The sequence below is a fragment of the Cnephaeus nilssonii genome (assembly GCF_951640355.1).
Source record: "Cnephaeus nilssonii genome assembly, chromosome: 7".
Classification (NCBI taxonomy): domain Eukaryota; kingdom Metazoa; phylum Chordata; class Mammalia; order Chiroptera; family Vespertilionidae; genus Cnephaeus; species Cnephaeus nilssonii.
The window spans coordinates 40,464,794-40,478,444 of NC_137078.1; the positions used below are offsets into that span (position 1 = coordinate 40,464,794).

A 13,651-nucleotide genomic window follows, 5' to 3' on the forward strand; every position below is an offset into this window, starting at 1 on the left:
GAGGGAAGTTGGGGGCAACCAGGACTGCAGGGAAGTGCAGTTGGGGGGGACCCAGGCCTACAGGGGAGAGCCGTTGGGGGGGACCAGGCCTGCAGGGGAGGGCAGTTAGGGGCAATCAGGCTGGTAAGGGAGCAGTTAGGCATCAATCAGACTGGCAGGGGAGTGATTAGGGGGTGATCAGGCTGGCAGGCAGAAGCAGTTAGGGGCAATCAGGAAGGCAGGCAGGCGAGCAGTTGGGAGCCAGCAGTCCTGGATTGTGAGAGGGATGGTCGACTGCCCATTTAGGTCCGATCCCTCAAGGGGTCCCAGATTGGAGAGGGTGCTGGCTGGGCTGAGGGATACCACCACCCCCCCGTGCACAAATTTCGTGCACAGGGCCTCTAGTACAGTATAAATATGGCTCTTTTCTTGCTACAACAGCAAAGTTGACATATGTGACAGCAGCCACAGGATCCACAAGCTTAAAATAACTTATTATCTGGCCCTTTAGGAAAAGGTTTGCTGATCTCTAATCTAGATTTTAATCACATTAAAAAAAAAAAAAGCCCAATCAATGCAAAAATGATGCATATAGTACTCCTAGATTTATACAGTACACAACTGTATAAAATTACCTTCAATAAGAAGAAAAATATGATGAAAATTTCAAAAATTTGCTAAGTAACCTAGAAACTAAGTTAAGTAGAAAAAAAATTATTATCTAAATAGAAGACTGAAAAATAAATAATGATTTTTTTGAAAATAAATAAATAAAGCTATGGCTTTTGTGGCTCAGTTGGTTGAGGTTCCTTCCATCCACCAAAAGGTCACTGGTTCAATTCCTGGTCAGGGCACATGCCTGGTTTTGGTCTTAATTCCCAGTAGACAGTCAATTGCTGTTTCTCTCTCACATTGATGTTTCTTTCTCTCTCCTTCTTCCTTCCTCTCCCTCTCAAAGCAATAAAAACATATTTAAATAAATAAATAAATAAATAAATAAATAAATAAATAAATAAAGGATACTTTTAAAATTAATGTATTATATTTAACCTAATCCTATTTCCTATTATAAATTGGGTATAGGGGCTTGGTTTAATTATTCCAATGATAAATATGTATGAGCAGGAAAAATAGCTTAATATTTTTAACCTGGCATAAAAGATAATGTTACTAGAATTTAAAAGGGATAATAAAGTTAGAACAATTAAATTCTGTGACACTCATCCAAATATAGACATACAGATATGTGGAACAGAAAAATATATAAAAGATTTTAATATTTAATGAGGACAATGTTGCAAATCAGTAGTGAAGAAGTGCTGTGCTGAATGCTGAGGGGCTTATTAACACATGAAGAATTCACAGTTATTAGAAATATAGGTAACATATTAACAAATCATTTCCACATAATAGGATAAATACTAAAATAGAGGTTAGTGTACAGTCCTAAAATAGCACAAAGGAAATGCACTTAGCCCAACATGCATTTCCCAGAAGACTTGGTTAAGGAAATGGTACTTGGTTTGAATCTTGGATAAATTAGAGGTAGCCAAGAGAATATGACAGAAAAAAATACTCTAGGGTGAATGGAATAGCATGAGGAAAAACATGAGAGCATAGAACAACTTGATATATTCAAGGAAGCCTTAAGCAGTTACATTCACTACAACATAAAGTGAAAAATAGGAAGTGTCGTTACTTGATTAAGAGGTGTGTTTTTTTTAATTGAATTTATTGGGATGACATTGGTTCGCAAAACCATACAGGTTCCAAGTTTACAACTCAATAAAACATCATCTTGATTCTCACCTCAAACTGTACATAAAAACAATGGCTTAAATAAATAAATATTTTTAAATCATAAGTAATAATAGTAGGTGAAAGAATTTTTAAATAGGGTAAATGTTTAAATTTAAATATGATTTAAAAAGTAATAAAAGGCTGACAGCTTTATTTAATTATATACAAATTTAAAACTTTTCTCATCCTAATTTTTTTAAAAAGTTCAAAGATTTAAGGAGATACATCAAAATATTAAGTGGTTCCAGTGGTTATTGTGGGTAATTTTTAATTTTGTGTATTTCCAAGTGTTCTATAGTGATAATGTTTGAGAGTAGGTGGGAGGTTATCCTTAACAATATATTTTTAAAATAAAATGACAAACTACAAATTGCATGGAAATTAGCAGTAAAATAGGACAGATAAAAGTTAATGTCCTTAATACATAATGTCCCTAATATACAAATATTTTTAAGTGACTCCCAAAATATGTGGTCAAAGGGCATGGTCAAGCAACACATAGAATATCATGGATAGCTGACAAATGGAAAAAATAATATTACACCAAACTAGTTAAATATACACACTTTTAAAGTACCAGGTTGTCCATCAAATTAACAAAGAATTTTAAAAATATTCTGTGTTGGTATGCATTCAAAGAAATAGGTTGTAATTTTTCTATGTTGCTTTTTTAATGTTAATTATTGCAACCTTTTTAGAAATTGACTTGACTTTTGACCAAATAATACTACCTTTCAGACTGTGTTCTAAGGGGAAAAGTGTAGACTATACATAAAGACTTATGCACAAAGATGTTTCTCTCAGTGTGTTTATAATAGGACAGGAATACATTCTGAGAATAATCTATAAATTTTAAAATATTACTCATGATATTTAATAAGCCATAATTGAAAAATATCACTGACCTCTTAATACCTCCAATAGTTATACATAGAGTACAATATAAGTGACACCAATATACCAACCTTATTTATAATCCTGTCATTCGAAAGTTTATCTCAGTCATTTGACAATATCACATGATGTTACAGATCTTAACTTTCACTTATCACTGGTCCAACATGCATATAATAAACCCACTAAAGCAACATTTTACAAAAAGAGGAATTAAAAACAGTATACATGTCTAGTATTAAGAAAATGATTAATTTATGGTACTGTGAAATATTAAATGGAATATTATGTAGCCTTTGAATAAATTTGTTATGAAATAATCTATAATAATAAAAGCATAATGTGCTTATTAGACCAGACAGCCGAACAACCTTCCAGACATCCTTCCAGATGACCTTCTGGACGAAGTCAGGGCTGTGAGGGCTGAGCCCCCTTGCATGAATTTTGTGTATTGGGCCTCTAGTTTACAATAATGTAATACAGTATTTATATTTAGAATAGAATATTAAGTATATAGCAGAAGGTTGCAGAATTATTTATAAGTATGGTCCCACAAAAGAATTAGAAGACATTATGAAAGAATATTTATGATATTTGACTTAATCTGTTTTTTATACTTTCCACACTTTTCAAATACTTTTAAATAAACATTATTGTAACAATTTAGAAAAATAGTTTAAGATAACCAATCATACCTGTTTTGCTCCCCATTATTACATTTTTAAAAAGTCATGTGTTCACAAAATTGTGATGGAGTATAACCTTATAGAAAACTTTAAATCTCTTGTTATTTTCTGAATCTAAAAAACATTTTTGACTTTCCAGAAAGATCAAAATTACTGTCTTTCCAGAAAGATCAAAAAGTGCAAGTAGCTCTTTTGCGTGACTGGAGAAATACCATTATATTGTAGCTGCTAAATAAGTATGAATTTATCTAAAATAATTCTAGCCAGTTAAATGGCTTCCACAACCTAAGAAGATCCCTTAAATTGACCAATTTAATGTTTAGGCAATAAGGTAATTACTCAATAGTTGTTTACTTAAAATTAAACTATTCAGTATCACAGTGACCAAGATTTCCATAACAGTCCCATCATGCATTTTGCTGCACCTTAGTGATTATCCCATGTGAACATTGTTACATCCATTCATAGGAAACAGGAATTACTCAGCTGGACTCTACTGTGATAAAGTACGACAGCCTATTTTTATATCATTGGAGACCAAATATTTGCTTCTTCAAAAATGCTATTTTTGTCACATATTTCCCCAGAATGTTAAGTAAATCTATAATCATCATGGCCATTAAATAAGATAACTTTTGAAACCCCTTAGCACAATATTTCATAATTATTAGGCATTTGATGAGTATTTATTGATGAATGAGTAAATTAGGGAATGAAAGAATAAATGGTATTATCTTTTCTTTTGAATCCAAGCATATCTTACTATTATTCACAAAAGAAACACATATGTATCAAAAGAGATATACTTTTAGTTTATACAGAAAGTAAGGTGAAACATTCATAAATGTATTGTGATATATTACATGTGATATCTTATAAATTCCATATTTAGATGCATATGTTAATTAAAATATAGAATAATATTTGATTCTCAGATTTTAAATTTTATTTTAATACAGGGACCACGAGGACTGCAAGGTGATGCTGGACCTCCTGGAGAAATGGGTGCTGAGGTAATATTTTGTGGCTCTTTCTTGTTAGTTCATTAGCACTTAATACTTTCTGTAAGACTCCTCAAAGGTATAATTGATATATTAAATATATATTATGGAGAATAATTCTATAGTGTTTCATTTCATATTCAGAAAGTAAAACCTAAAATTCCATTAAAAATTTTATATACATAAAATTTTCCTCTTACCAGCTAATTTAAATGACAGAATAAAACTTCCCCTTAACCTATTGAAAGTTAACTTGATAACTTTCTATGTTACATCTTCCTTATAGAAGAATATTGAAAATTGACCCCTGTTCAGCATAAACTTTGGAATAATAAACCCCAGTTGTTATGATTATACAATCTAAGTACTATCTCTGCTGTTCATTCACTTTAGCACTAAATAAGTTGTACATAAATTCTCTCCTTCCTTGGCTGCTTTGAAGCTGCTGTCTCCTGGTTCTGCTCTTCACCTTCTGATGAGCCTTCCTTGGTTTTTATGTGAAGCTGTCCTTCTTCCTCAGCTTAGCAGTCATATTATCACAGTGACTTTATTGTTTTGTTTTCTTTTTTTTATTGAATAAAGTATTACATCTGTGTCCTTATCTCCCCATTGCCCCAGCTCTCAGCTGGATAGCTCTACTGTATGCCTCTGTCTTCAGCTCCACTTATTTATTTTCTGTTGTCTTTTACATATGTACCTAGATATCCCACATCCATCTCAAATGAAAATATCTAAACCAAAACCATTACTTCCCCACTATTCTAACTTCTGTTATACCCATCTCACTGAAAGATAACCCTTTGGCCCATTAGTCTTAAACTGAGTCATCCTAGACTTCTCTTCCTACTTCTTCCTCTCCAATTATCCATCTTTCTCCTTTGAATAAGTCCCCGCCCTCCCCTCTGCTATGTCTCAACTCTAACCTTTCCTTTTCATCACTATTGCCAGTACTCTGGTCCTCTGTTTTTATCCCATGTCTCACCCAACTCCCATCATTTCTTAGCTTGTTGCCTGCTTATCTTTGTCATATCATCTCTCTCCTTAAAATGTTTTAACGGTTCTCATAGCTTAATAAAATGTCAATTTCTTAACATGATAAATAATATTCTATATTATTTAACCTCTGCAGACCTTTGCAACCACATCCTAATAAAACTTTTCTCCTCCTTTATGTGTTCAGTTCTCCTCCCCTATTTTTAATTCCATGATTATGCCATGATTTTTTGCTTTGCACTTTGTATTACGAGGGATAAAAGGATGGCTGAGATATGGTCCTCTTTAGAAGTTTATAATCTATTCTAAAACATAATCATACAAAAGACCATTATGTTACAATGCATTAAACCCAATGATGGAGATATTCACAGGGCAATTTAAGCGCACTTAACCTCACCTGGGTAAGGAAAACAGAAGGCGCGCGCACGTGTGTGTGTGTGTGTGTGTGTGTGTGTGTGTGTGTGTGTGTGAGAGAGAGAGAGAGAGAGAGAGAGAGAGAGAGAGAGAGAGAGAGAGAGGAGGTATGGGATGAGTTTTAAGGAATGAGTAAGTGTTAGCCCTATGAAAAGAAGGAATAAGAATAAGGGAATTCCAAGAAAAGGGATAGCATGAGCAGAAGCATGCAAACATGAGGCAGCGTGGATTCACTGATACTTACAGTCAAAGCAAGAAGTGATGATAGATGAAGTTAGGTCATGAAAAGATGAAAAGTCTTGTGTATCCTCTTAAGAAGCTTGAACTTCATATGTTATGGGCTATCGTAATTGTAAGGTATAAGCAAAGTGGTGATAAAGTCAGATTTGAAATATAATCCCAGCAGTTGCAATGAGTATGTATTTGAGAAGACAAAAATGAAGACATGTAGACCTACTAAAAGGCTATTGCCTTCAACCAGGCAAGGAATGATGGCAGTCTGAACTAAAGTAGTAGGCATAGAAAAGGAAAGGAAGGGATTGATTTGAGAAATGTTTGTTATATAAATTGTGTAACCCTGCATATTTGTGGGATATGGAAAAGAGAAGTAAAAAATGATTCCCAGATTTCTAGGTTGTGCAACAGGATAGATGGTAATACTCTTTTCTGAGACCAAAGCTTAGGAAGCTTAAGATCAGAATCTGCCAGACTGCCCAAGCTAAATAGTTCATGAGTAGCAGAGTCGGGCTTTAAATCCACATCTGACTCCAAAGCTAATTATGATAACCTACTCTAATCCACATCCTCTGAGCCTGAGGAAAGCTGAGAGAAGCCATACCTCATACCCTGAAGTTGTTTTAACAGTAGGAGACAAGAATTCTGTTGTGATGAGGAGTAGGGGTTGAGCAGATCAGTTGAGGAAAATATGCTGATTTAGAATAGTAGTTGAGGATAATGGAAGAGGGAAATGACAAGTTCAAGAACATATACACCTTATTAAAAGTCAAGCTGAAGCTGAAGACTGAATTTGCATTAGATCAATTATGATGAAGAAGATAATAGCCAACAATTCTGGAACACTGTCTATGTGATTAGGTGTATTTAAATGTGCTTTGTTGTTTTAATGAACCATTACAACACCCTATAAGGTAGATTCAGTTGTTACCCTCATTCTGCAAATGAGGAAACTAAGGCATGAAATGGTTAAGTATCTTGCTCAGGAGCAAAGCTAGTAGTAGTGATAGAGCCTACATTTAAATTTAGGTGATTTCTCTACACATACTATTCTCTTAGCCACTGTGCCTCTCAACGTGTAATGATGCCACTTTGTACAAATGCGTAACTTTTTCCATCAGTATTCTACTGAGAATATAAATTTAAAAGGGGATTTTAAGTGCTAATTCAAGATTGGTATAAAAATAGGTACCACAGATTTAACCATGCTGTCACAAAGGGTAAATTTTTTCTTTCCTTTTACAGCAGAGTAGTATTTCATTGTGTAACTGTATCACAACTTTCTTATCCACTATGCTACGTCAAATAAGCCAATCAGCGAAAGACAAGTACCATATGATTTCACTCATATGTGGAATTTAATGAACAAACTGAACTACCAAGCAAAATAGAGACAGACTCATAGATAGAGAGCAGGCAGACAGCTGGGGGGTAGGGGGAAGTGTGGGAAAGGGATAGTGCAATAAAGAAAAAAAATGAGAGAGAACTCATGGACATGGACAACAATATGGTGATTGCAGGGTGGAGGGGGATGGGTGGAGATGGAAGAGGGCATAGAGGGGATAAAAGGTGATGGAAAAAATAAAATTAAATAAAAATATATATATATAAAATAAAAATAGGTACCACAGAGATCAGAATATCAGCTACTGGGTTTAACTTAAGAAAGGAATAAAAGGAACCAAGAAGAGCTGACAGCCATGACTGGTTTGGCTCAGTGGATAGAGCGTTGGCCTTTGGCCTTGAAGGGTCCCAGGTTCGATTCCAGTCAAGGGCATGTACATTGGTTGAGGGCACATCCCAAGTGGGGGGTGTGCAGGAGGCAGCTGATCGATGTTTCTCTCTCATTGATGTTTCTAACTCTCTATCCCTCTCCCTTCCTCTCTGTAAAAAATCAATAAAATATATTTAAAAAATAAAATAAAAAGAGGAAGAGCTGACAGATTGGGAGAAATTAAGAACTGGAAGAGGCCCCTGAGATTAAAAGCAATTTTGATATAGAAGAAACCCTGAAAGTGTTGGAATTTTCTCTCAAGAGATAAATTTATCTTGGGGTGGGATATTAAATTCTGTAGTTTCTGAGCCAGAGCAGAAACCCAGGCATCTCACTTCATAGTTCGTCCTCCTAAATGCTGTCCTGTCTCTCGTCACAGTAGAGCAGCCACAAAGGTTAGCCAACAGAAAAAATTAAAAAATATAACTATTTAAAAGTTGATGAAATCATGGTAAAACAAGGGAAGTATAAAGGAACTAAACTTCAGCAAGGAGATACATCAAGAAGTAGAGGTATAACTTTGAGTTATAGAAGTAAACATCAGGAGAACTAAAAACAGATTGTTTTATAAAGTAGTTGCCTCTGAGGAAGGAGACTGATGCTTTTCATTGTAAGTCCCTCTGTACTGTTGTGCATGGATAGCTTTTTTAAAAAGCAAATTGAATATGGATTTCAGAAGCTAAGTCAAATGAAAAATTGGACTTTCTTTCATTGAAAGTACTAAAATGATATATATGATATTTTAGCCTATAACAATTATAAGGGACACTGTAACCCATGGATCAGAACTATTAAGGAAAGAAAGCAAACAGAAAACTTTAGGTCAAGATATTATTATGAACTAATGCTTTAAACTACCCCTCAACTCCAGAAACATGGGAATTATAGAATACATACTATGTGTTTATACACACACACATATATACATACATTGCACACACATTGAAAGAGAGAGAAGAAGAAAGGATTGGAGAAGAGAAAAGGGTAGTAAGGAAGGGGGAAAGGGAAGAATATGCATCAGCATTCTCAAAAACAAAATAAATATCTTTAAGAGACAAAAAAAATGCAACAGCAATTGTAGGAATATAGGCCTAGAAATATCCAGTGATTGCATGAAGTATGTTTTCAGGGTAAAAGGAACTGAAAGCTTTTCAACTGGACCCACTTATGAAAGGAAAGTGGGAAAAATGTCATAAATAGATAGAATCCTATCTAAGAAAGGCAGAATATGCAAATTGACCATCACATCATGACAAAGATGGTGGCGCCCACAGCCAATAGGGAGGGAATATGCAAATTCACACAACAAAGATGGTGGTGGCTGGGCCGGGACACTTGTGTTGTTGCCATGGCAAAGACGCAGGCATTCTGCCCCACTCTGGCCCTCTGGGCAGCATGCAAAGGCAGAAGGTGGCTCTAGGCCGGAGCGAAGGCAGAAGGCGGTGGCCAGAGGGAAGGCCCGGGTCCTGGGTGCCGGCAGCTAGGGGAAGGAAGGCCTATTCTTGCACAAATCTTCGTGCATCGGGCCTCTAGTCTTTTAAATATGAATAAATGTGTATCCTCTTTGTATGATGTATTTTATAAAACCAATAAAGAAAATTGAATTTTTTTAGAGGAAGTGTATTCTAGAAGGCTTAACAGAAATGGGTGGTAAGGGTAAAAAGTGAAAACACACAGAAAATAGTATGAGAATAGAAAATTTTAAAAACAATGGGTGGTAATTTGTCTTTGACCAAGTATTAAAGAATGAGTGGAACAATTAAAAGTAACTGGTCTTAAAAGATTTTATTTTAGCCTTGTCAGTGTGGCTTAGTGGTTGAATATTGACCTATGGACCCGGAGATCATGGTTCGATTCCTGGTCAGGGCATGTGCCTAGGTTGTAGGCTTGATCCCCAGTGTGGGGTGTGCAGGAGGCAGATCCCCATTGTGGGGCATGCAGGAGGCAGCCAATAAATGATTCTTTCTCATCATTGATGTTTCTCTCTCTCTTTCTCCCCTCCTCTCTGAAATCAATAAAAATATTTTTAAAAGGCTTTTATTTTAGGTTATGTTGTTTTGACATTTTACCTGTTAAAAAGTCCCAGATATGACCTACTCTTCTGCCATGAAGTTTATAAATGAGTATCAAAGACCCTCCTGGACATAGATATCTTACCCTTGGGCTAAAAACTACTACCATCTTATGATGTTGTTATTGCCTTTGTAATTGGTTAAGGAATGTGTACAAATGATGTGTCAAATCATTCTCTTGTAGGGACCTTCAGGTATTGAGGGAGAGTCTGGTCTACAAGGAGAGCCAGGTGCAAAGGTAACCTTCCTAAGGGGTAAAAGTGGGCGGTGGGAGGTGGATCTCTAAACTTTCACTGAATCCCCTATGTTGGCCACCTTTTGGCAAAACCACCTTGAAAGTAGGTGAAGGACAGCAGATAAAAATGGAAAGTATTCTCAAATGAGCCAGAAAACAAATTTTGTCAGAAAAATATTTGTATGTGTGTATATTGATTATATATATATACTGACTGGCCAGATAATTATGATCTCTGAATGCATAATAATCTGGCCACTTAATGTATATCCTATATAATAAAAGGCTAATATGAAAATTGTCCACTCAACCAGGAGTTCGACCAGCAGGCAGGCTGGCCAACCGCCCATGTCCCCTCCCCCTGGCCAGGTTGGCCGGACCCTACCCATGCACGAATTCATGCACCGGGCCTCTGATATATATATATATATATATATATATATATATATATATATATATATATATACACACACATACATACACATACACACACACACACACACACACACACTGAGTGGCCAGATTATTATTCATTCAGAGATCATAATAATCTGGCCACTCAGTGTGTGTGTGTGTGTGTGTGTGTGTGTGTGTGTGTAGGGATACAAATAATAAAACTAATGAGCAAAATATCAATAAATTAGTCTGGAGAAAAGGCAACAATGAGAGTGTTTCAGAACCACTATCTTCATGGTATGCCCCCATAATTATTTAACGTCAAGTTTCAATAGAAAAGAGCTTACTCTTTCCCTTTGTGTCTTCAGGGAGATGTTGGACCTGCAGGCACTGCTGGAGTTACTGGGGAGCCAGGGTTGCGGGTAAGGATCTACTAGAAACCATTTTTGTGCACTGCCCAACTATTTTAGAGACTCAAAATCTAGCCTAAAGACCTCAAAAATTGCATAATAAACTTTTCTGTTGCATTTAGAAAATGTGTCTGTATTTTGTAATTTCAAAGCTCCATGCCAGACTCTGTTCATATTGTGATTTAGTAGCATTTAGAGTCCTAACCTCACATGTCCTTTTCTCAGAATCAGGTGTACTTTGCAGAACCCTTGCCAGATGTCCCTGAGATTATCACTAATGTTAGCATTAAAAAGAAATTCACAAATACTAGTGATCAACTCTCAGTCTATTACCTGACCTAACAAGACAGACAAAAGATTGAAATCTAATTTTATTGAAAAATAACTAGTCATGTAAGCTCATTCAAGGAAATAATTGCAAATAGTTATAAAAATATAGCTTACACAATTTATTCTAATAGAGACAGCCTTTAATTTGATCTGTGGTAAGTTCTTTCCTAAGATAACAGTGCCTACATAATTCTGAAACATTTGTTTACTAAAAGCCAAAGTAGGGAGATATATTTTGCATCAAGTTTCTTCTATATTTTTCTCTTTTTTTGCAGGAGGTGGGGCAGGCAGTGTGGCATCAGAGTAATGCAAGTGTCAGTGGTGGGAGCAGTGGGACAACTGTGAAGATGCATTGATTAGTTTACTTTCAAATAGTTCAGGTAGCAAGAGAGCCAGTGCTACTTTATTAGCGTCACAAAGCATGGCTCTGCCTGTCTATGAGTTCTGTATCTTATAGACAGCTTCTTGATGTATCAGGGTCTCATTGTTGCTTCTCCTCTGTAAAGGAGAAAATACAGACACTAAAAATAAAGGTACACTGAATTTAATGGGATTAAGTTTTTATTAATCCAAGTCACGCTAGCATAACAAAGTACTATGATTTTATGAGCTGTGGTGTTTGCAGCTTTTAAACTCAGAAACAGAGGTGTGACTCTATAAATTACCAAAGCTGCCAAATGAACATACATTACCTTTTATTATCTAAAAGTTACTGATAGTTGGGTGCCATCTTGTAATTGGAATTCACAACACTAGGACTCCTTAAATCACCTTTAGAGCTATTCTAAGAAAATGAAATCATGCTTCTTATACTGTCAAATATTCCTTATAAATAAAGTAGAAGTAGGAATAGATGCTGCTTTCTATAAGTACCAGAAGCAAAAAAATAAAATAAAATGATTTAGCAAAATAATAAATTTTACTGTTTCCGCTACAAAATAGGGTGAGCCTGGAGCTCCTGGAGAAGAAGGTCTCCAAGGAAAAGATGGATTAAAGGTAAATTATACTTTTTAACATTATGTATAAAGTAGATGTTTTTGTGAAATCTTTAAACTATTGTACAGAGTGGGGCAAAAGTAGGTTTACAGTTGTGAGTATGTGAAACTGAGTTTATTACTTGATTATTGTATTATTATTATTATTATTATTATTATTATTATTTGTTGTTGTTGTTGTTGTTGTTAATCCTTACCTGAGGATATTTTTCTCATTGATTTTTAGAGAGAGAGGAAGGGAGGGAGAAAGAAGAAAGAGAGAGAGAGAAAAAAAAACATCAATGTGAGAGAGAGACATCGATTGACTGCCTCGTGCAAGGGCAGGGGAATGATCCTGGTTAAGGTATATGCCCTTAACCAGGAATTAAACCCATGACTCTTCCATGCCTGTGCTGACACTCTACCCACTGAGCAACACCAGCCAGGGCTATTGTATTATTTTCCATATGAACAACTGTAAACCTACTTTTGTCTCACCCTTTATATAACTAGTTTTATGTTCTAAACAAAAATGTGCTTATTATGTGGTATAATTATTTCACTACTTTCTCTTCCTTAAACATGTTTCCTGGATTACAGGGGAGCCCAGGTGGAAGGGGACTGCCTGGAGAGGATGGAGAAAATGGAGAGACAGGCTTACCAGGGGCTGTGGGGCCCTTGGGTAGACCAGGCCTAATGGGCTCTCAGGTGAGTACTTCTGGGTTCACTTTCAGATACTCATTGAACTCGGTCTCCTATTCACACACACACTTGCTAAACCTCTTATATGTGCCCTGAGTCATTGGACGTGAAGAATTGTGGCTTGAGAGAGTGACAAACCAGGTGATTATCAACCTACCTAACATCCAAGGAGGAAAGACACTGTTTCCATGTGTCACACAAGCCACTGAATTTTTTTTACAACTTTATTGAGATATAATTCACTTATACCATACTATGTTAAGTTTAAGGTGTACAACATAATGATTTGATATATATATATATATATATATATATATATATATATATATATATATATATACACACACTAGAGGCCCAGTGTATGATTGAATCATGCACGTGTAGGGTCCCCTACACGCTTTCACTTTTGATCACGGGGGAGCTGGGTGCCTGTCCGCTGGTACACCAGGTCTTTCAGAAGCCTCCAGCGCGGCTAAGGCTTCTGAAAGGCCTGGTGCCTGAGCGGACAGGCACCCAGCTCCCCCGCTTTTGATGGTCCGCGGTGGGACGTGAGCTCGCTGCCCCAGAGGCCCCTTCTGTGCCGCAGCACAGCCATGGCGCAGACGCTGAGCTCGAGCCGCCACTGGCGATGCGAGCTCAGCGTCCCGCCGGCCCAATCAGCCACCCCGGCCACCCCGAGTCCCGCCCCCCCACGCCTCCTGGCCAATCGCGGGCATAGCGAAGGTACAGTCAATTTGCATATTTGTATATTATT

The 13,651-nt window shown here is 36.4% G+C and overlaps 1 protein-coding gene across 2 annotated transcripts in view; it reads left to right on the plus strand.

Annotated features, from left to right (window-relative positions):
• The window catches only part of COL24A1 (collagen type XXIV alpha 1 chain), a 323,524-nt gene that overhangs the window by 209,110 nt on the left and 100,763 nt on the right, over positions 1 to 13,651 (plus strand). For both annotated transcript variants that reach the window (XM_079777790.1, XM_079777791.1), the window contains exons 33-37: positions 4,319 to 4,372; positions 10,035 to 10,088; positions 10,850 to 10,903; positions 12,164 to 12,217; positions 12,796 to 12,903. In XM_079777790.1, the coding sequence (XP_079633916.1) occupies positions 4,319 to 4,372; positions 10,035 to 10,088; positions 10,850 to 10,903; positions 12,164 to 12,217; positions 12,796 to 12,903 (324 nt within the window). The remainder of the gene's footprint in view (positions 1 to 4,318; positions 4,373 to 10,034; positions 10,089 to 10,849; positions 10,904 to 12,163; positions 12,218 to 12,795; positions 12,904 to 13,651) is intronic.